At 40.5% G+C, this 20,936-nt stretch overlaps 1 protein-coding gene across 11 annotated transcripts in view; it reads right to left on the bottom strand.

The window, feature by feature from the left end:
• The window catches only part of ABI2 (abl interactor 2), a 108,413-nt gene that overhangs the window by 84,409 nt on the left and 3,068 nt on the right, over positions 1 to 20,936 (bottom strand). The window contains exon 2 of one of the 11 annotated variants that reach the window (XM_077957409.1): positions 4,925 to 5,036. The exons of the other annotated variants lie outside the window; for them this stretch is intronic. Within the exon in view, the coding sequence (XP_077813535.1) occupies positions 4,925 to 4,951 (27 nt within the window). The 5' untranslated portion in view covers positions 4,952 to 5,036. The remainder of the gene's footprint in view (positions 1 to 4,924; positions 5,037 to 20,936) is intronic. 11 annotated transcript variants of the gene reach the window in all.

The following is a 20,936-nucleotide window of genomic DNA, read 5'->3' as shown; positions in this document are numbered from 1 at the left end:
AGGAATGCGGCAGCACCACACACAGCCTGGATAATCAGCTGCTACATCTATATGTGTATCTGTGTACCAGTACCACAGTGTCTTCATTATTGTACTTTCATAGTTTTAAAATTGTAATGTGTGTGTCTTCTGCTTTTGTTCTTCTATAAAGACTAGTAGCGAAGTAGGTTTGTTTACACCAGAATCACCACAAACACGAGAGTAATGCATTGTGCTACAACATTAGGATGGCTACCATGTCACTAGGTGTTAGGAATTTTTCAGCTCTGTTATAATCTCATGGGACCACCATCATATATGCTGACCATCATTGACCAAAACATCATTATGCTGCACATGACTGTACGAGACTGAAACACTGAAAACTGGCTGGGTGCAGTAGTTCATTCATGTAATCCCAGCACTTGGGGAGGCCACAGTCAGAGGACTGCTTGAGGCCAGGAGTTTGGGACCAGCCTGAGCAATGAAGTGAGATGCTGGTTCTACAAAAAATACAAAAATTAGCTGTGCACAGCAGCACACACCCGTAGTCCCAGAAAACTGGGAGACAGAGGCAGGATGATCACTTGAGCACAGGAGTTCAAGGCTGCAGTGAGCTATTATCACACCACTGCATTCCAGCCTGCATGACATACCAAGACCCCATCTCTAAAGGGAAAAAAAAAAACTAAACACTGAAAACTACAAAACATCATTGAAATAAACTTTAAGAAGATGTAAATGAAAAGACATCACATTCATGGATCAGAAAAGTTACTATCATTAAGATAGCTCCCCAAGTTTATCTACAGATTCAATACAATTACTGTCAAAATCCCAGCTGCCTTTGTGGCAGAAATTAACAAATGATCCTAAAATTTATATGGAAATTCAGGGGCCATAGAATAGCCAAAATAATCCTGAAATAGAAGAACAAAGGTAGAAGATACATACATCACAATTTTAAAACTATAAAAGTACAGTAAATAAAAACACTGTAGTACTAGCATACAGAAAGGCATATAAATCAATGGAATTCAGAGTCCAGAAATAAAACTATACATTTATGGGTAATTTTTGACAAAGATGCCAAAACAATTCAACGAGGGAAAGAAAAGACTTTTAAACAAACGGTGTTGGGACAACTGGTTAGTGACATGCAAGAGAGTAAATATGAACCCCTAACTTTACAACATATGCAAAAATTAACTCAAATGGATCAAAGATCTAAAGGTAAGAGCTAAAACTGGCCAGGCACGGTGGCTCATGCTTATAATCCCAGCACTTTGGGAGGCCGAGGCGGGCAGATCATGAGGTCAGAAGATCGAGACTATCCTGGCTAACATGGTGAAACCCTGTCTCTACTAAAAATACACACACAAAAAAAAGTAGCTGGGCATGGTGGCAGGCGCCTGTAGTCCCAGCTACTCAGGAGGCTGAGGCAGGAGAATGGTGTGAACCCGGGAGGCGGAGCTTGCAGTGAGCCGAGATCATGCCGCTGCACTCCAGCCTGAGTGATGGAGCCAGACTCCATCTCAAAAAAAAAAAAGAGTTAAACTATAAAACTCCTAGAAGAAAATCTTCAGACTCTGGATTAGGCAATAGTTTCTTAGATATAACACCTAAAAGTATGCATACACACACACACACGCACACAAAACACACAACAAAAACAAAGGAAAGTCCGGGCACAGTGGCTCACGCCTGTAATCCGAGCACTTTGGGAGGCCGAGGCAGGTGGATCACCTGAGGTCAGGAGTTCGAGACCAGCCTGACCAACGTGGTGAAACCCTGTCTTTACTAAAAATACAAAAATTAGCCAGGCGTGATGGCGTGTGCCTGTAATCTCAGCTACTCACGAGGCTGAGGAAGGAGAATCGCTTGAACCTGGGAGGCGGAGGTTGCAGTGAGCAAAGATCGCACCATTGCACTCCAGCCTGGGCAACAAGAGTAAAACTCCGCCTCAAAAAAAAAAAAAAAAAAGGATATCACTGGAAAAAATGGCAAAATGTTAATGGAGACTTGAGGATTAGACAGTGGAAATATATCAATATTATTTCCTCATTGTTATGACTATTTTGGAGTCATAAGGGTCAGCAGCCTCAGTCAGGAGGCTAAGGCAGAAGAATCACTAGAACCCAGGAGGCAGAGGCTGCAATAAGCCAAGATCGCACCATTGCACTCCAGCCTAGACAATGGGAGTGAAACCCTGTCTCAAAAAAAAAAAAAAAAACCTTTAGCAAGGTTCAGGGGGCTTTGCACTATTTTTAAAAATTTTTTTAATTAAAAATAAATTTTGGGTGATAATGTGTAAATTCATTAATTGTAATGATGTACCACTCTAAAGAAGGATATTAATAATGGAGGGGGCTGTACATATGTGACAGGAGGAAGAAAATATATGAGAAATTTCTGTACTTTCTCCTCAATTTCACAATGTAAACTTAAAACTGCTCTAAAAAGTAAAGCCTATTTAAAAAAAAAAAGATAAAATAAACTCCTCATTTCACTCAGGTAGGGTGATAATTACATTATTGCTGAATATTTTTAATTGAGGGAAAATTTCCGTTAACCATCATTAAATTTTGGCTTATAAATCTACTTTTAATTATCCTGTCAACATATAACATATAATTGACCATATGAAAAAGAACTCTTTCATAGCTGCTTCATGTAAAAGGGCTTGTATATAAATTATGCATGTTTTCCACCATTGCATCTTAAGCTAATTACCTCCTGCATCCTTCATACCAATTAGAACCATCACTGAGTTTTGAAAAACTCTTCATGTTTAATGTGGGAACTACTACTCACTAAGAATAAATAAACTTTAAAATACTAAGCTGAACCTTTATTACATTTATTTTCACATAAAATTTTTTTTTTTTTTTGAGACGGAGTCTCGCTCTGTCGCCCAGGCTGGAGTGCAGTGGCCGGATCTCAGCTCACTGCAAGCTCCGCCTCCCGGGTTCACGCCATTCTCCTGCCTCAGCCTCCCGAGTAGCTGGGACTACAGGCGCCCACAACCGCGCCCGGCTAATTTTTTGTATTTTTAGTAGAGACGGGGTTTCACCGTGGTCTCGATCTCCTGACCTTGTGATCCGCCCGCCTCGGCCTCCCAAAGTGCTGGGATTACAGGCGTGAGCCACCGCGCCCGGCCAACATAAAATATTATTATTTTGAGACAGAGTCTCACTCTGTCCCCCAGGCTACAGTGCAGTGGCATGATCTCTGCTCACTGCAACCTTCGCCACCTGGGTTCAAGCAATTCTCCTGCCTGAGCCTCCCGAGTAGCTGGGATTACAGACACCCGCCACCATGCCCAGCTAATTTTTGTATTTTTAGTAGAGACGGGGGTTCACCACGTTGGCCAAGCTGGTCTCAAACTCCTGACCTCAAGTGATCCACCCACCTCACCCTCCCAAAGTGCCGGGATTACAGGCATGAGCCACCTGCGCCCGGCCCAAATCATTTTTTTTCATGTTTATATTTATCACCTGGTTAATGATCAAATCCTAAATATCTAGAAAGCATCCAAACTGCAGGATTCTGAAAATATTACAAAAGGTTAATCCTATATGTAAATGTTCCTGAAACAACTGCCAGGCCTTAGACAAACTGCCAAACCAAAAAGCCATTACCAAGACCCAACAACTAAACAAGCAACTACAATTTCCTAGTTGGAAACCTAAGTGTCATAACAGTTATGTGTTGTATAAGAGACAGTTTGCCTGTGCAGAATAAACCTAAAGTATTATAAAAATATCATTTCAATCCTTATATCTTTTCTATTCCCTGTTCTCTAAAACAGAAACTATTTTGTTATCTCTTCTCTCAGCTGCTCAGAAAGGCTTGGCGCACGTGGCGGAGATTGATAAACATCTGTCAAATTGAACCATGAGTTTCTGCTGCACATTTTCCTTGGGTGGTCATCATGCCATTTACTACATACTACGGTTATTCGTGTCATGGTCCTATGTCCATTATGGGATTACAAGGCTAGAAGTATCTTCAGAACAAAAATCAAAAGTTTATCGATTTCTTTCTAAATTCCTATGCCACCAGAAATTTCATACAAAAGAACAAAAGATTAGTTGAAAACCAGTGCACCTTTATCTATTAACAAAACTTGCATAAACTGGGAGTCGGGATATATTCCTTCCCATTTTCAGATGGAAAAATAGAGCAAAAAATGAGTTACTCAACTCACTTCTATGGTTTGACCAGAGACCAACTCCATCACTTCCTTGCTTTCCATATGATGACTCATTACCCTGTTAGAGACACGCAATGGCTCCAATAAAACCAACTACAACACAAAAAAGTACCTGATACACATGTTAGGGCAATCATCGTAGTTTAATAGCTTAGTTTCAAACTCTATTATATGAAACACACAAGAATACAAAGTCCTTCCTAAATAAGGAAAACTATACAAAATTAAAACAAATTCAAGTTTATAAGAAATGAATGTTTGAATAAATTTTAAAATGCATTATAGCACATGAAGTGGGGCAGCAAAAACAAGGGCCTAGATTTAAGGTCTACTGGGTCCATTTTAACAGCTAGCACTGCAAGAATATAAGATAAAATAAAGGAATGACATTTTATCATACATACCCTCCTTTGGCCACGGGTTATTATTTTGTCCCTGCTCTCTTTTTCCTCTTTCCCTCAAAGTATTTAATTCACTTCCCTTAAAGAAATTAATTTGTTTCCCTCAAAGACAAGATGTTAACTAAAAGACAACAGAAACATGGAATGAGGAAGAGAACAGCACAAGTTGACACCCCCTAGAGTTAAATGTGGTGGGGGAAAAAGAGTTAATTCAACTCAATGGACTATAAGGAAGAGCTAAAAGCTGTAAGAATTATGACAAGGGAAAATGTGTAACTCCAGTAACGGATAAACCCAAAACACACAACAGTATTTCTCAAATTCTCACCTTCCTTCTCATAGCTGATGTGTTCATTCGGGCAGTAATATGGTATCATACACACTGGTGATACACATGCTTATTAGTCTCATATATTCCCAAGCTGCAGAAATATTTTCCTCTAATATACAAAAAAAAACAAACAAAAAAAAACAGTCTTTTGTGGTTGTTAGCAAAAACCTGAAAAATATACCAAAAACCAAAATAGTATCTGGTAGACCTATCTGGTTTGCACATATGCAACACTAAACTTTTCAAAGATTTAAATAGTTGGGAAAGCACTTACTATTCTAAAATCTCATTTGGATTCAATATAGAATTACAAGCAATTTTTTTCTTTATTTTTTTTTTTATTTTTAGTAGAGACGAGCTTTCACCATGTTGTCCAGGCTAGTCTCGAACTCCTGACCTCAGGTGATTTGTCCGCCTCGGCTTCCCAAAGTGCTGGGATTACAGGCGTGAGCCACCGTGCCCAGCCAGAAGCAAATTTTTGTCGAAAGCAAAACTCATCTGATCAAAAAAGAAAATACTGCCGGGCACAGTGCCTCACACCTGTAACCCCAGCACTTTGAGAAGCCGAGGCCAGCGGATCACTAGAGGTAAGGAGTTTGAAACCAGCCTGGCCAACGTGGTGAAATCCCATCTCTACTAAAAATACAAAAATTAGGGCCGGACACGGTGGCTCACGCCTGCAATGCCAGCACTCTGGGAGGCCGAGGTGGGTGGATCACCTGAGGTCAGGAGTTTGAGACCAGACTGGCCAAGATGGTGAAACCCCATCTCTACTAAAAATACCGAATTAGCCAGGCATGGTGGCGGGCACTGGTAGTCCCAGCAACTCCGGAGGCTGAGGCAGGAGAATCGCTTGAACCCAGGAGGAGAACTGCAGTGAGCTAAGACTGTGTCCAGAATTGGTTCCTTCCAGTGGGTTCTCGGTCTCCCTGACTTCAAGAATGAAGCCGCAGACCCTCGCAGTGAATGTTACAGTTCTTGAAGATGGTGTGTCCCGAGTTTGTTCCTTCAGATGTTCAGAGGTGTCTGCAATTTCTTCCTTCCGGTGGGTTTGTGGTCTCGCTTGACTTCAGGGTGAAGCTGCAGACCAGACCTTCACAGTGAGTGTTACAGCTCTTAAAGGGTGGCGCCTCTGGAATTGTTTATTCCTCCCGGTGGGTTCCTGGTCTCGCTGGCTTCAGGAGTGAAGCTGCAGACCTTCACGGTGAGTGTTACACCTCAAAAACGTAGTGCGGACCCAAAGAGTGAGCAGCAGCAAGATTTATCACGGAAGAGCTAAGAAAGCATACTCCACAGCATGGAATGGGACCCCAGTGGGTTGCCACTGCTAGCGCCGGTGGCCAGCTTTTATTCCCTTATTTGGCCCTGCCCACTTCCTGCTGACTGGTCCATTTTACAGAGCACTGATTGGTCCATTTTACAGAGTGCTGATTGGTACATTTACAGACCTTTAGCTAGACACAGAGTGCTGATTGGTGCATTCACAAACCTTTAGCAGACACAGAGCGCAGATTGGTATGTTTACAATCGTTTAGCTAGACAGAAAAGTTCTCCAAGTCCCCACCCGACCCAGAAGCCCTGCTGGCTTCACCTCTAAAAATCACACCATTGCACTCCAGCCTGGGCAATAACAGTGAAAATTCATCTCAAAAAAAAAAAAAAATGCAAAAATTAGCCGGGTGTGGCGGCAGTCCCCTGTAATCACAGCTACTCAGGAGGCTAAGGCAGAAGAATCACTTGAACCCAGGAGGCAGAGGTTGCAGTGAGACGTGATCGCGCCACTGCACTCTAACCTGGGCAACAGAGCGAGAGACTCTGTCTCAGAAAAAAAGGAAAAATATATATGTTTATTTAAAAATTAAATTGTTCTTGATTATTTTCATCAGGAAATACACCATTAGTACTTTAAAGCAATTACTGGCATTGTTGGGGTTTTATTATTAAAGATTGTTTCCTTTCTATGAATAATATTAATGGCCTATAGTATTTTCTTATAATTGTAAGATGATACAACTTAAGCTGCTCAATAAGACTGTCTCTAAACAAAGTTTAAGCACAAAGGTTTACCATGGAGTAAGAACCAAATGGAAATATATAAATGAATAGTAACATCTGACATTTCAAGCACTATCAAGGGTCACTGCAGCCTCTGTGCTCACTGCAGCCTCCACCTCCTGAGCTCAAGGAATCCTCTCATCTCAGCCTCCCAAGGAGCTGGCACACCATCACACACCTCTATATCCAGCTAATTTCTATAATTTTTGTAGAGATGGGGTCTCTCGTCTTTTTGCCGAGAGTAGTCTCAAACTCCTGGGCTCAAGCAATCCTCCCACCTCAGCCTCCCAAAGTGCTGAGATTAGAGGTGTGAGCCACCACATACACCAAGAAACAGTGCTTTAACTAACTTGGACAAAAACTGTTACTTTTGGAAAGGCAGAAAGGGCACCTGATTAGTGGCCAAAAAGGACATGATTTAATTAACATATTTTTGTCAGAAGAGCCTATATGCAAATAACATCAAATAGTATTAAACCAATCTCAATTAATCAGAGAGTTTTAAATCTACTTCTAAAAACATGTTTTTAAACCTCATTAGTAACTCTGAAGGGCTGGGCACAGTGGCTCACACCTGTAATCTCAACACTTTGGGAGGCCCAGGCAGAAGGATGTCTTTGAGGTCAGGAGTTGGAGATCAGCCTGGGCAATCCCATCTCTATTTCAAAAATAAAGAAATAAATAGCCCTAGAAATTGGGTCTTTAATCACTCATTTCAAAAGAACGAAAAAAAACCTCAAATATAATGCCTTGTCATTACATGCACATAACATGTTTGTACCACAAACTAACCTGCTCACATTAATTTTTTTGTTTTGTTTTTTGAGACGCAGTCTCGCTCTGTCCTCCAGGCTAGAGTGCAGTGCAGCAATCTCAGCTAACTGCAACCTCCGCTTCCCGGGTTTAAGCAATTCTCCTGCCTCAGCCTCCCGAGTAGCTGGGACTACAGGTGTGTGCCACCACATCCAGCTAATTTTTGTATTTTTAGTAGAGACAAGGTTTCACCACATTGGCCAGGCTGGTCTCAAACTCCTGACCTCAGGTGATCCGCCTGCCTCGGCCTGCCGCTTGCTTTTAGTTTTGGCCGGAGGCTCCACTTCCCAATATGCAGGCTGTAATCCTCTACAGGAAATAAAGCTCTCCTTTTTCTTCTTCCACAGATCTCATGGTCTTTTGTTAACGGTAAAGACTGTATTACTTACACATGAATAAAATTCATAATTATTCATGTTAATACATTATAAACAAATGCATGATTTAAAAACTAGAAATAATATAAATTTCATGTCAATAAATTTAAACTTCTTTTCTCTCAAAAATAGTGAGATGTGTGTGTATGTGTGTGTATAAGCATTATATCAAGCCAAGCAATTTAAATCTTTTTTTGTCAACCTAGCCTGCTCTTCTATATTCAGAATAAAAGGTTTTAAAGGAGATTAGCCAGGCATGGTGGCACGCACCTGCAATCCCAGCAGTAGTACTAGAGAGGCTGAGGCAGGAGGAGTGCCTGAGACCAGAAGGCAGAGGCTGCAGTGAGCTGAGATCACGCCACTGCACTCCAGCCTGGATGACAGAGTGAGACCTTGTCTCAAAAATAAATTAAATAAATAAATAAATAAATAAATAAATAAATAAATAAATAAAAGGTTTTGAGGGAGACAAGGAATCACTATTTAAGCACTATCTCCTGGCAGAAGACTTTGGTACTACATATTGAAAGAAGCTGGCATCCCTTGTTGGCTTCCCCTATTCAACTTTGTTTCGTAGGTTCCTAACAACCTATCTCCTTGCCTTTATTCAAAGTCTTCAACAGATAAGTGGGTAAGGCCACATAATAGCAAGAAAAACAAAAAAATAGTCCCATATTATATGCAATTCAACTTCATTCAAAATTTACAACAAAGACTCTTCATAGAAATCAAAATGGTAACAGAACTAGACTTGGTCCATGAGTTACTTACCACTGACCTCACAGAATGGAAAGATGCTCAATAAAGATTTTTGAATGACCAGGAAGGAAAAAAACATATAATAAAATAAATGGTATGAGTCATAAGTTCATTTTACTCAACAAAAATTTATTGAACACTAAGAAATGAGGACATAACAAGCAAAAAAAAAAATGAACATAATTCCTCTCTTCACAGAATTTTAGTTTAGCAGAGTCAGAGGTAAACTTGAGTTGACTCATCTGATTTGTTATAACAGGAATATCTCCCTTGCTTACACCTCCCAGGAAGCTGTAGATCAATTCAGACATTTGACGATCTTCCATTATCAAGTAAGTCCTGCACTAAGTAACTGTAAATAAACTGCTTAATTCTAAAGCACCAACCATATGTGGAATATTAGTGTCAATTCTGTTGGCCATATCTACATTAAATATTCTGGACAAATAAAAAGTATTTGCCAACTTTCATTTTCCAGAGCATAAATCTATCAACTCTTCAAATTTGCAAAACTAAGTTTTTGTTTTGTTTTGTTTTTTGAGATGGAGCCTCACTCTGTTGCCTAGGCTGGCGTGCAGTGGTGCAATCTAGGCTCACTGCAACCTCTCGGGTTCAAGCGACTCTTGTGCCTCAGCCTCCCGAGGCACTACAGGTGCACACCAACATGCCCGGATAAATTTTTTTGTTTTTAGTAGAGATAGGGTTTCACCATGTTGGCCAGGCTGGTCTCAAACTCCTGAGCTCAGGCAATCTGCCTACCTCAGCCTCCCAAAGTGCTAGGATTACAGGAGTGAGCCATTGTGCCTGGCCCAAAACTAATTTATTTCACTGCCCTCAGACATTTTCTAATAACTACTAGAAAAGATCTAATTTGCTCATTTAGCAAATATTTACGGAGTGCCTATTTTGTGCCAGGCACTGTTCCAGGTACTGGAAATGAGTAAGAGACAAAAATCTCTGCCCTCACTTACCAGGGAGGGAAAACACACAAATAAATAAGATACACTGTATGTTAAAAGAAAATATGTAGGGGTAAAAAAAGCATGGAAAGATAAGTATAAGCAAGGGGAGAGTGAGCAAGTGGCAGGAGTATGTTATAATTTTACACAGAGTAACCAAGAAGGGGTCACCAAGAACGTGATGTTATCAGCAAAAGCTTGAAGTAAAAGAACCAATCATGCAACTATCTTGGAGTAGAGTACTCCTGGCAGAGGGCATAACAAGTACAAAGTAAAAAGGCCCCGAGGCAGAAGTATGCCTGGTATGTTCAAGAAAAGGAAGCCAAAGTGGCTGAAGTTGAGTGAACAAAGAAGGGTACAGGAGTATAACAGGAGATGATGTCAAGGCTAGATGCTGATCGCTTGTGGCTTGTAGGCAATATTGTTTGGTTTTGCTTCAGTTTGCTTTGGGGTTTTTTTTTTTTCCCAGCTTTACTGAGGTATAACTGACAAAAACTGTATATATTTAAAGTGTACAACATGATGACATGATACACATATAAACTGTAAAATAGTTATCACAATCAAGATAATCATTTCTTGATTATCTTTGGTGGGGGCGGGGAGTGGGCAACACTTAAAATCTACCCTTGACCAGGCAAATAGTAGCTCACACCTATAATCCCAGCACTTTGGGAGGCCAAGGTGGGTGGATGGGTAGAGCCCAGGAGTTCGAGACCAGCCTAGGCAACAGGGCGAAACCCTGTCTCTATAAAAATTAGCAATGTGTGGTGGTACACGCACGTAGTCCCAGCTACTCGGAAGGCTGAGGTGGGAGGATCACTTGAACCTGGGGAGGTGAGGCTGCAGTGAGCCATGATCATGCCACTGCACTCCAGCCTGGGTAACAGAAAAAGATCTTGTCTCAAAAAAAAAAAAAACACACACACACATATATATACACACTGACTGTCTTAGTAAATTTCAAGTGTACAATATTATTAACTATAGTTACTACATAGTACATTACACCCCCAAAACACATTCATCCTATAACACAAACTTGTGCCCTGTGCCCAACATCTCCCCATTTCTCCCCACCTCCCAATGGCCCCTGGCAAACACCATTCTATTCTCTGCTTCATTCTATGGGTTCAACTTTTTAGATTCCTCATATAAGTGAAATCATACGGTATTTGTCTTTCTGTGCCTGGCTTATTTCACTTACCATAATGTTCTCCAGGTTCATCCATGTTGTCACAAATAGTAGGGTTTCCTCCTTTTTATGGCTGAATAATATTCTATTATATATGCAGTTGACCCTTGAACTGTGTGGTCCAATATACACAGATTATTTTCAACCAAATATGGTATTCATCCACATATACAGATGGATGGATGACTTTTCATATACACGTGTTCCACAGGGGTGACTGCAGGATTTGAGTACCTGCAGATTTGGGTATACTTGGGGATCCTAGAACCAATGCCCCATGTAGACTGAGGGAAAACCGTGCATACAGTACACATTTTCTTCATCCATTCATCCACTGACACTTAGGTTGTTTCCATATATTAGCTACCATGAATAATGCTGAAATAAACATGGGTGTGCAGACGTCTCTCTGAGATAATGATTTCATTCCCTAGGGATATATACCCAGAAGTGGGATATATGTTTGTCCTATTTTTAATTTTAGGGAGAACTGGTTTTCCTTTTTTTTTTTTTTTTGAGACGGAGTCTTGCTCTGTTGCCCAGGCTGGAGTGCAGTGGCGTGATCTCGGCTCACTGCAACCTCTGCCTCCCAGGTTCAAGCAATTCTCCTGCTTCAGCCTTCGGAGTAGCTGGGTCTACAGACACTCGCCACCACACCCAGCTAATTTTTTTATTTTTAGGAGAGACAGGGTTTCACCATATTGGCCAGGCTGGTCTTCAACTCCTGACCTCAGGTGATCCACCAGCCTCGGCCTCCAAAAGTGCTGAATGACAGGCATGAGCCACCACGCCCCGCTGGAACCAGTTTTTCAAAATGGCTGTTCCAATTTACATTCCCACTGAATACAAGGATTCTCTTTTCTCCACCTCCTTGCTATTAAGTTGTATGAGTCCTTTATATATATATATACACACACACACACACACATATATATATACACACATACACAAACACGCACACACATACTGGATATAAACCCTTTATCAGATAGATGTATGGTTTGCACATTTTCTCCCATTCTATACACTGTCTTTTCATTTTGTGTCCTTTGCTGTGCAGAAGCCTTTAAGTTTGATGTAGTCACTCTCATCTTTTCTTGCTTTTGTTGCCTGTGCTTTCGGTGTCATATAAAAACCATTGCCAAGACCAGTATCAAGGAGCTTTTTCCCCTATGTTTTCTTCTAGGAGTGTATCAGTCCATTCTTATGATCATATGAAAGAATATCTAAGGCTGGGTAATTTATAAAGAAGAGGTTTAATCAGCTCTTGGTTCTGCAGGCTTTACACAAAGCATAGTGCTGGCATGTACTTCTGGTGAGGTGTAATCATGGCAGAAGTGGAGCCAGCATGTCACATGGTGGGGGGGCTCCCAGACTAATTTTAAACAACCAGTTCTCACGTGAAGCAAGCAAGAACTCACTTATCACCAAGGGGATGGTGCTACACCATCCATGAGGGATCTGCCCCCATAATTCAGTCATCTCCCACCAAGACCGACCTCCAACACTAGGAATCACATTTCAACAAGAGATTTGAAGGGAACAAACATCTGACCCATATCCAAGAGTTTTATAATTTCAGATCTTACATTTAAGTCTTTAATCCATTTCTAGCTAATTTGTGTGTGTAATATAACGATCCAATTTCATTCTTTTGCATGTGGATATAGTTCTCCCAATGCCATTTACTGAATTATCCTTTCCCATTGTGTACCTGGTGCCTTTATCAAAGCTTAGTTGACTGCACAGATGTGGGTACATTTCTGGGCTCTATTGTATTCCATTAGTCTACGTGTCTTTTATGCCAGTAACACCCTGTTGTGATTACTATAGCTTCTCTTGAGACAGAATTTCGCTCTGTTGCCCAGGATGGAGTGCAGTGGCGTGATCTCAGCTCACTGCAACCTCCACCTCCTGGGTTCAAGCGATTCTCCCAACTCAGCCTCCTGAGTAGCTGGGACTACAGGCATGTGCCATCATGCCCAGCTAATTTTTGTATTTTTAGTAGAGATGAGGTTTCTCCACGCTGGCCATGCTGGTCTTGAACTCCTGACCTCAGGTGATGCGGCTGCCTCGGCCTCCCAAAGTGCTGGGATAACAGGCGTGAGCCACTATGCCTGGCCTATAGCTCTGTAATATAGTTTGAAATCAGGAAGTATGATACCTCCAACTTTGTTCTTATTCAAGACTGCTTTGGCTATTCAAAGTCTTTTGTGGTTTCCTATGACTTTTAGGGTCTTTCTATTTTTGTGAAAAATACCACTGGAATACTGATAGAGAGTGCATTAAATCTATAGTTGGGTTTGTGTAGTATGGACATTTTAACAATATCAAATCTTCCAATTCATGAGCACAGGATATCTTTCCATTTGTTTGCATCTTCTTCAATTACTCTCATAAATGTTTTTTAGTTTTTAGTGTACAAATCTTTCACCTCCTTGGTTAAATTTATTCCTAAGTATTCTATTCTTTCTGCTGCCATTGTAAATGGAAATGTTTTCTTAATTTCTTTTTCAGATCGTTTGTAGTTAATATGTAGAAACACAACAGATTTTTGCATGTTGATCTTGTCTCCTACAACTTTACTAAATTTGTTAATTAGTTCTAACAGTTTTGGTGGAGTCTTTAGGGTTTTGTATACATAAGGGATCATGTCATTTGCAAACAAAGACAATTTAACTTCTTCCAATTTTGATGCCTTTTATTTATTTTTCTTTCCTAACTGGCTGGCTAGGATTTCTAGTATTTTGCAGTACTTGATTAAATAGAACTAGTGAAATTGGGCACCACTGTCTTATTCCTGATCTTAGAGGAAAAGGTTTCAACTTTTCATGCTTGAGTATGATGTTAGTTGTGGGCTTGTCATATATGGCGTTTGAGACATCACTAACAACAGAACAGCTAAAATTTTAAAACCTGACAAAACCAAATGCTGACAAAGACGAAGAACAACTGGATCTTTGCTGGTGGGAACGCAAATGGTACCATCGTTTTTGGAAAAGAGTTTGGCAATTTGTATAAAGCTAAACATACACTTACCATATGGTAATAATCCCACTATTAGATATTTATTGTCAAGGCAAAGAGAAGGCAGTGTGATAGACCTGCCCAAGTGCTTGTTAGGTTCAGAAAGCCTACCATTTACATAGAGAGCAGAAGGAATAGTAGTAAAAGGTACAGACCTTATGCAGAGCAATACCAAAACAAAAGGAGCCAGGTGACTACAACATAGATATGACACTCTGTTGCAGATGAGCCAATGCCATGCTGCAACTAAGTCTTACAGCCTGCAGCTACTACTTAAAAGGGTACAACAGAGAGCCTCATCTCATCAGAACCAGGAGGTGATGAGGCACTGTTATCATGTACAGCTTCCTTGGCAGATGAAGAGATTGAGAAAGGGCTTCACATAACGTCCTCACAAACTTCCCATAATCTCATATTCCAAGAGGATCACAAGGTGCTCTGCCAAGAGTCAGATCAGATGGAGTTCAAACGCTGCCTATGCAGCCTATGCAGATACATCCACTGTCACCAGGGTACAACAGTGGATCTGTTCCCTAAAATTTACCCAAAAGAGTGAAGACTTAGGTTGCACCAACACCTGTATACAAATATTTATAGCTATATTCACCACTGCCTAAAACTAGAAACAATCCAGAAATCCATCAGTTGGTGAACAGATGAACAAATTATGATTCTTTCATACCACAGAATATTACTCAGTAGTAAGAAGGAACAAAGTACTGACAAAACACAGTAACACTGATGATTTTCAAACGTATTAGGACTTCTAGTACCAAGAAGTCAAACACAAAAGGCTCTATACTATATAATGCCCTTTATATGGCATTCTGGAAAAGGCAAAAACTAGAGGGACAGAAAACATATCAGTGTTTACCAAAGGCTAGTAGTGGAGGGACAGGACTGACTACAGAGGATACAAGGAAAATTTTACATTGTGGTGGTTACTTGACTATGTAAGTTTATCGTAATTCATAAACCTTTACACCTAAAAAGGGTGATTTGTTCCATATATGTATTAAACCTCAATAAACCTGACTTTAAAAATCAAATGAGAAAAAATTCATGTTGTAAATGATTCAACACAAAGCTGTTACATCACTCAAATTTTCTACAAAGTATATTACTTGTTTAAGAAAAAAGAGCAAAACTATGCTTTTTGCATGAACTCCGCAAATATGAAAAGTATTGTAAAACTTTACAGAACATAAATGTCACTCAAAAAATCAAATAGGAAAAAGCTTGCAAGGTGAATTTACAGGTAATTATATCCTACTTATAAAATAATTCAAGGCCAGGCATGGCAGCTGACAGCTGTAATCCCAGCACTTTGGGAAGCCAACGCAGGAGAACTGCTTGAGCCCAGGTGTTTCAAGACCAACTGCTTGAGCCCAGGTGTTGCTATGCCTGAGCAATATAGTGAGATCCCACCTCTAACAACAACAAAAAAAAAAATTAGCTGGGCATGGTGGCATAAGACTGTAGTCCCAGCTACTTTGGGAGCTGAAGTGGGAGGACTGTTTGAGCTTGGGAGTGCAAGCTGCAGTGACCCATAATCGTGCTACTACACTCCAGCCTGAGTGACAGAGTGAGACCCTGTCTCAAAAAAAATAAAAACAAAGCAATAAAAATAATTCAGTGCATAGGCTCTTGCATATTCAAATCTGTATTTCTTACATTCAGCAACTATTTAATGAGTGGCTACTACATGTAGAACACCCTACGGCTAATGGGAAAATACAGAAATGTTTAAGAAATGACTCCATTTTCTAGGACCTTTGTATCTGGAAGGAAACACAAAGTAAAAGAAAAATCCAAAATAGAATGGTGTCACCCTACATGCTCCTTCATGAATCCAATCTATTAACCAATCCCATAAAAATTCAACCATAAGCTATCAAAAATCTACAACTAGGCCAGGCACGGTGGCTTACACAGTAATCCCAGCACTTTGGGAGGCTGAGGCGGGCGGATCACCTAAGGTCAGGAGTTCGAGACCAGCCTGGCCAATATGGTGAAACCCCGTCTCTACTAAAAATATAAAAATTAGCCAGGCGTGGTGGCGTGCACCTGTAATCCCAGCTACTCGGGAGGCTGAGACAGAAGAATTGCTTGAACCCAGGAGGTAGAGGTTGCAGTAAGCCAAGATCGTGCCACTGCACTCCAGCCTGGGTGACAGAGACTCTGTCTAAAAAAAAAAAATCTACAACTAGCCTAATGTAACTTTCAGAATATTCACAAGGTAGAGTCAAATGGTGTCTAGATTGGCTTTGTCTTCTCTATTGTTTTTTTCCCAGAATCTCTGGACAGTGAGTAGGGTGCTACAAAATGGATTTGGGGTGGGTGTAAGCAAATCACAGCATATTCATCCACCAAATACACTTCATCCACCAAAAGATTACTTTACACACACTGAAACTGCATACTATTAAATTCCCTGCATTTTAAAAGAAAAAGTAACACCAAAAGCACCTCATGCTCAAATATATGTCTACTACATATTTTACACATAAGTAAATCAATTTGGTTTATATACTATTCTCTGGGTGAGAAAAGGTGACTCTAAATAAAGTAAACCTATCATACATTCACACATTACCCATACCAAGGTAAGAAGAAAAAGTAAATGAGGCTGGGCACAATGGTTCACACCTGTAATCCCAGCACTGTGGGAGGCCGAGGCGGATTGATCACTTGAGGTCAGGAATTTGAGACCAGCCTGGCCAACATGGAGAAACCCTGTCTCTACTAAAAATACAAAAATTAGCTGGGTGTTCTGACGCACACCTGTAATCCCAACTACTCAGGAGGCTAAGGCAGGAGAATTGCTTGAACCCAGGAGCTGGAGGTTGCAGTGAGCCAAATCACACCACTGCACTCTAACCTGGGCGAAGGAGTGAGGCTCCATCTCAAAAAAAAAAAAAAAAAAAAAAAAAAAAGTAAACGAACAGTTTATTAATTAATTATTTTGGTAAAGAGCAATTTTGAACCAGGAAGTTCTTCAAGGAAGGGCGAAATGAGGTGAGACTGGATCAATAACGGGAATTATGAGGTCACTTAAGTTCACTGGACAAGAAAGTGTAGGAAGTGTACAAATGACAAAATGTTTAAAAGAGCAAGGGGCTCAAATATAAATTAGCCTGTTTTTGCAATCTTGTCAAAGGTCTTGAGGATGACTGATTTGTCACTGAAAATCTATTCACCAAATGTCTCTGCTGAGAGTTAGGGACTAATTTCTTGAGGAATGGTAAACCTTGATCAATTTCAAATGAGTTGAGTCATCTTAATCTATGGGGAATACAGTCTCCCAAATTCTACTCAGTCTCCTTACTCTCAACTGACCTCTTTCTCCTTCATTCTAGGTATTTTCAGATTCTCCCATTTGCAAGAACATACAGAACTCGACTTATAAATATAACCAATCTCCTCCCAATATACTATATGACATCCATTTAAAAAGAAAGTCAAGCCCACCAACCTTAAAAGTTTCTTTTAAAGGTACAGAATATAGAACATAAACCCATTTCTACAAAAATATTGATATATAGTTGTGCATACAAAAAAGATTTAAAAGTATGAGTACCAGATATATATTCAAGATGATTGGGCAATTTTCCGTTTCTTTCATAATATCTACTTGTATTCTCTAATAATTTTTCAACAATGAGCATGTATTCTAATTATTTTTATTAAATAAAAATTTTAAATATTTATAGCATTTTAGTAATTACTTTTTATGAAACTGACTGATAATATCCCCTTGTAAACCTCTCATGAAGTTTTTAGTGAACTCTGGGAGTATCCACACTGATTAAGAGAAGAAAAGGAAAGCTACTACTACGTCTCCTATTGTTCAAATACATTTCAGGTAAAAATTTAAGGTAAATTCTTAATTTCTTCTCTTTTGAGTAAATCCATATTATGGGATGATTCTACTCTTAATCCAAACAATAAGATTTTACTGTGTATCTATGTGAACTGTCACTCACAAAAATCAGTAACTTTTATCTAACAAAAATGTACGTATCAACAAGTTAGCTTTTCAGATTTCAGGAAAGTAACAAATAATGAGTTATTTCATCTACCAAAACAACTATATTATAATAAAATTCTTCTATTTGCAAAAACGCAGATTCCAAGTTAACCAAAACATTTTTAATTCCTGGACACCTTCAAACATATTAGGCATTATACCTGTAATTTTTTTTTTCTTCTTTTGAGACAGAGTCTTGCTCTGTCACCAGGCTGGAGTGCAATGGCATGATCTTGGCTCACTGCAACCTCTGCCTCCCAGGTTCAAGCGACTCTCCCACCTCAGCCTCCCAAGTAGCTGGGACTACAGGCACACGCCACCATACCCAGCTAATTTTTGTATTTTTATTAGAGATGCAGTTTCACCATGTTGGCCAGGATGGTCTCGATCCCCTGATCTCGTGATCTGTCTGCCTCGGCCTCCCGAAGTGCTGAGATTACACGTGTGGGCCACCGTGCCCAGCCTAGATATGTATATTAATAAATGAAGAAAAGAAACACGGGTCTTACACGTATCTCAAAAAAAAGTCTCTACAAACTACTAAATCCTTTGTATAGGCAAAAAATAAAATCGATCTCATAAATATCAGCAAATTGTAGTTATACTTATATTGTAGAAAAAATATTTTGACTATCCCATTTTCTAGAGGTTAGAATAATGAAACTGTCTAAATTTTTATTAAAAATGACTTTTAGGGGGCCAGGCGCAGTGGCTCACACCTCTAATCCTAGCACTTTGGGAGGCCGAGGCGGGTAGGTCATCTGAAGTCAGGAGTTTGAGACCAGCCTGGCCAACACTCCATTTCTACTAAAAATACAAAAATGAGCTGGGTGTGTTGGCACGCGCCTGTAATCCCAGCTACTCGGGAGGCTGAGGCAGGAGAATCACTTGAACCCTGGGGGCAGGGGCTGCAGTGAGCTGAGATCGTGCCACTGCACTCCAGCCTGGGCAACAAGAGCAAAACTCCATCTCAAAAAAAAAAAAAAAAAAATTTAGGCCAGGCATGGCAACTAACACTTACAATCCCAGCATTTTGGGAGGCTGAGATGGGTGGATCACTTGAGATCAGGAGTTCATGACCAGCCTGGCCAACATGGTGAAACCCCATCTCTACTAAAAATACAAAAAGTATACAGGTGTGGTGGCATGCACCTATAATCCCAGCTATTCAGGAGGCTGAGGCACAAGGATCGCTTGATCCCTGGAGGCAGAGGTAGCAGTGAGCCAAAGTCGTGCCATTGCACTCTAGCCTGGGCAACAAGAGCAAAACTCCGTCGCAAAAAAAAAAAGGAAAAAAACAGATTTTTAAACATCTTTTTGGAGACAGAGTCTCACTCTGTCATCCAAGCTGGAGTGCAATGGTGGGATCATGGCTCACTGCAGCCTCCACCTTCCAGGCTCAGGTGATCCTCCCATCTCAGCCTCCTGAGTATGTGGGACTACAAGCATGCTACCAGGCCCGGCTAGTTTTTGGTTTTTGTTTTTTGTTTTGTTTTGTTTTTTTGTAGAGAAGGGGTTTCGCCATGTTTCCCAGGCTGGTCTTGAACTCCTGGGCTTAAGCCATCCACTGGCCTTGGCCTCCTAACGTGCTGGGATTACAGGCATGAGCCACTGCTCCTGGCCTTAATTTCTAATGTTAACTGCATTAGTAACCTAGAAAACAGCTACTTACAACCCTGCTCTATTTGTAGATTTTGTGTGTGTGTGTGTGTGTGTGTGTGTGTGTGTATGTGTGTGTCTGTGTGTATGTGTGTTTCAATACAGGAACTATCTGATCACTCCTAATGCTGACGGTATTTCGGAAGGGTACTTTCCTAAGACACAAACAATTTAAACAGAGTACAATTATTTTCAGGACAGCACAATTATTTCCCTTCCTTGGCTCAATTTTCATATAATCCACATTTAGAATGTTATTTACCTTAAATGTTTTGATGTTCCTAGGCATAAAACCAGTGACTTAAGAACACTGAGCCCAGGCATGATGGCTCATCCCTGTAATCCCAGCATTTTGGGAGGCTGAGGCAGGCAGATCACCTGAGGTCAGGAATTCAAGACCAGCCTGGCCAACACGGTAAAACCCCGTCTCTACCAAAAATACAAAAATTAGCTGGGTGTGGTGGCACGCGCCTATATTCCCAGCTACTCAGGAGGCTGAGACAGAAGAATCACTTGAACCCAAGAGGCGGAGGTTGCAGTGAGCCGAGATCACACCACTGCACTCCAGCCTGGGCGACAGAGTGAGACTCTGTCTCAAAAAAAAAAAAAAAAAAAAAAAAAAAAAAAAAAACCAAAACACTGAACAAAAACACTTACTACATATGAAAAACAGATTTTTTTTCTACTTTATAGGCAAAAATTACATTTCCACACAATAAAATGAGTGTTGGGTTAGTTAACTCGAGCTAGTGGCTAAGACATGATGCTATAATAAGGCTAAATTAGCCAGGCACGGTGGCTCACGCCTGTAATCCTAACACTTTGGGAGGCCGCGGCAGGTTGATCATCTGAGGTCAGGAGTTCCAGACCAGCCTGGCTAACATGGGGAAATCCCGTCTCTACTAAAAATACAAAAATTAGCCAAGCATGGTGGTGCATGCCTGTAGCTCCAGCTACTCGGGAAGCTGAGGCAGAAGAATCGCTTGAACCCAGGAGGCGGAGGTTGCAGTGAGCTGACATCGAGATCACACCACTACACTACAGCCTGGGTGACAGAGCGAGACTCTGTCTCAAAAAAAAAAAAAAAGAGGCTAAATTGACCATTTGATCACTGATCCTGTGAATTAACTTTCAT

This window comes from Macaca mulatta, chromosome 12, assembly GCF_049350105.2.
Source record: "Macaca mulatta isolate MMU2019108-1 chromosome 12, T2T-MMU8v2.0, whole genome shotgun sequence".
Taxonomy (NCBI): domain Eukaryota; kingdom Metazoa; phylum Chordata; class Mammalia; order Primates; family Cercopithecidae; genus Macaca; species Macaca mulatta.
The sequence above is the reverse complement of the archived record's forward strand: the minus strand, read 5'-3'. Positions and strand labels throughout refer to the sequence as shown.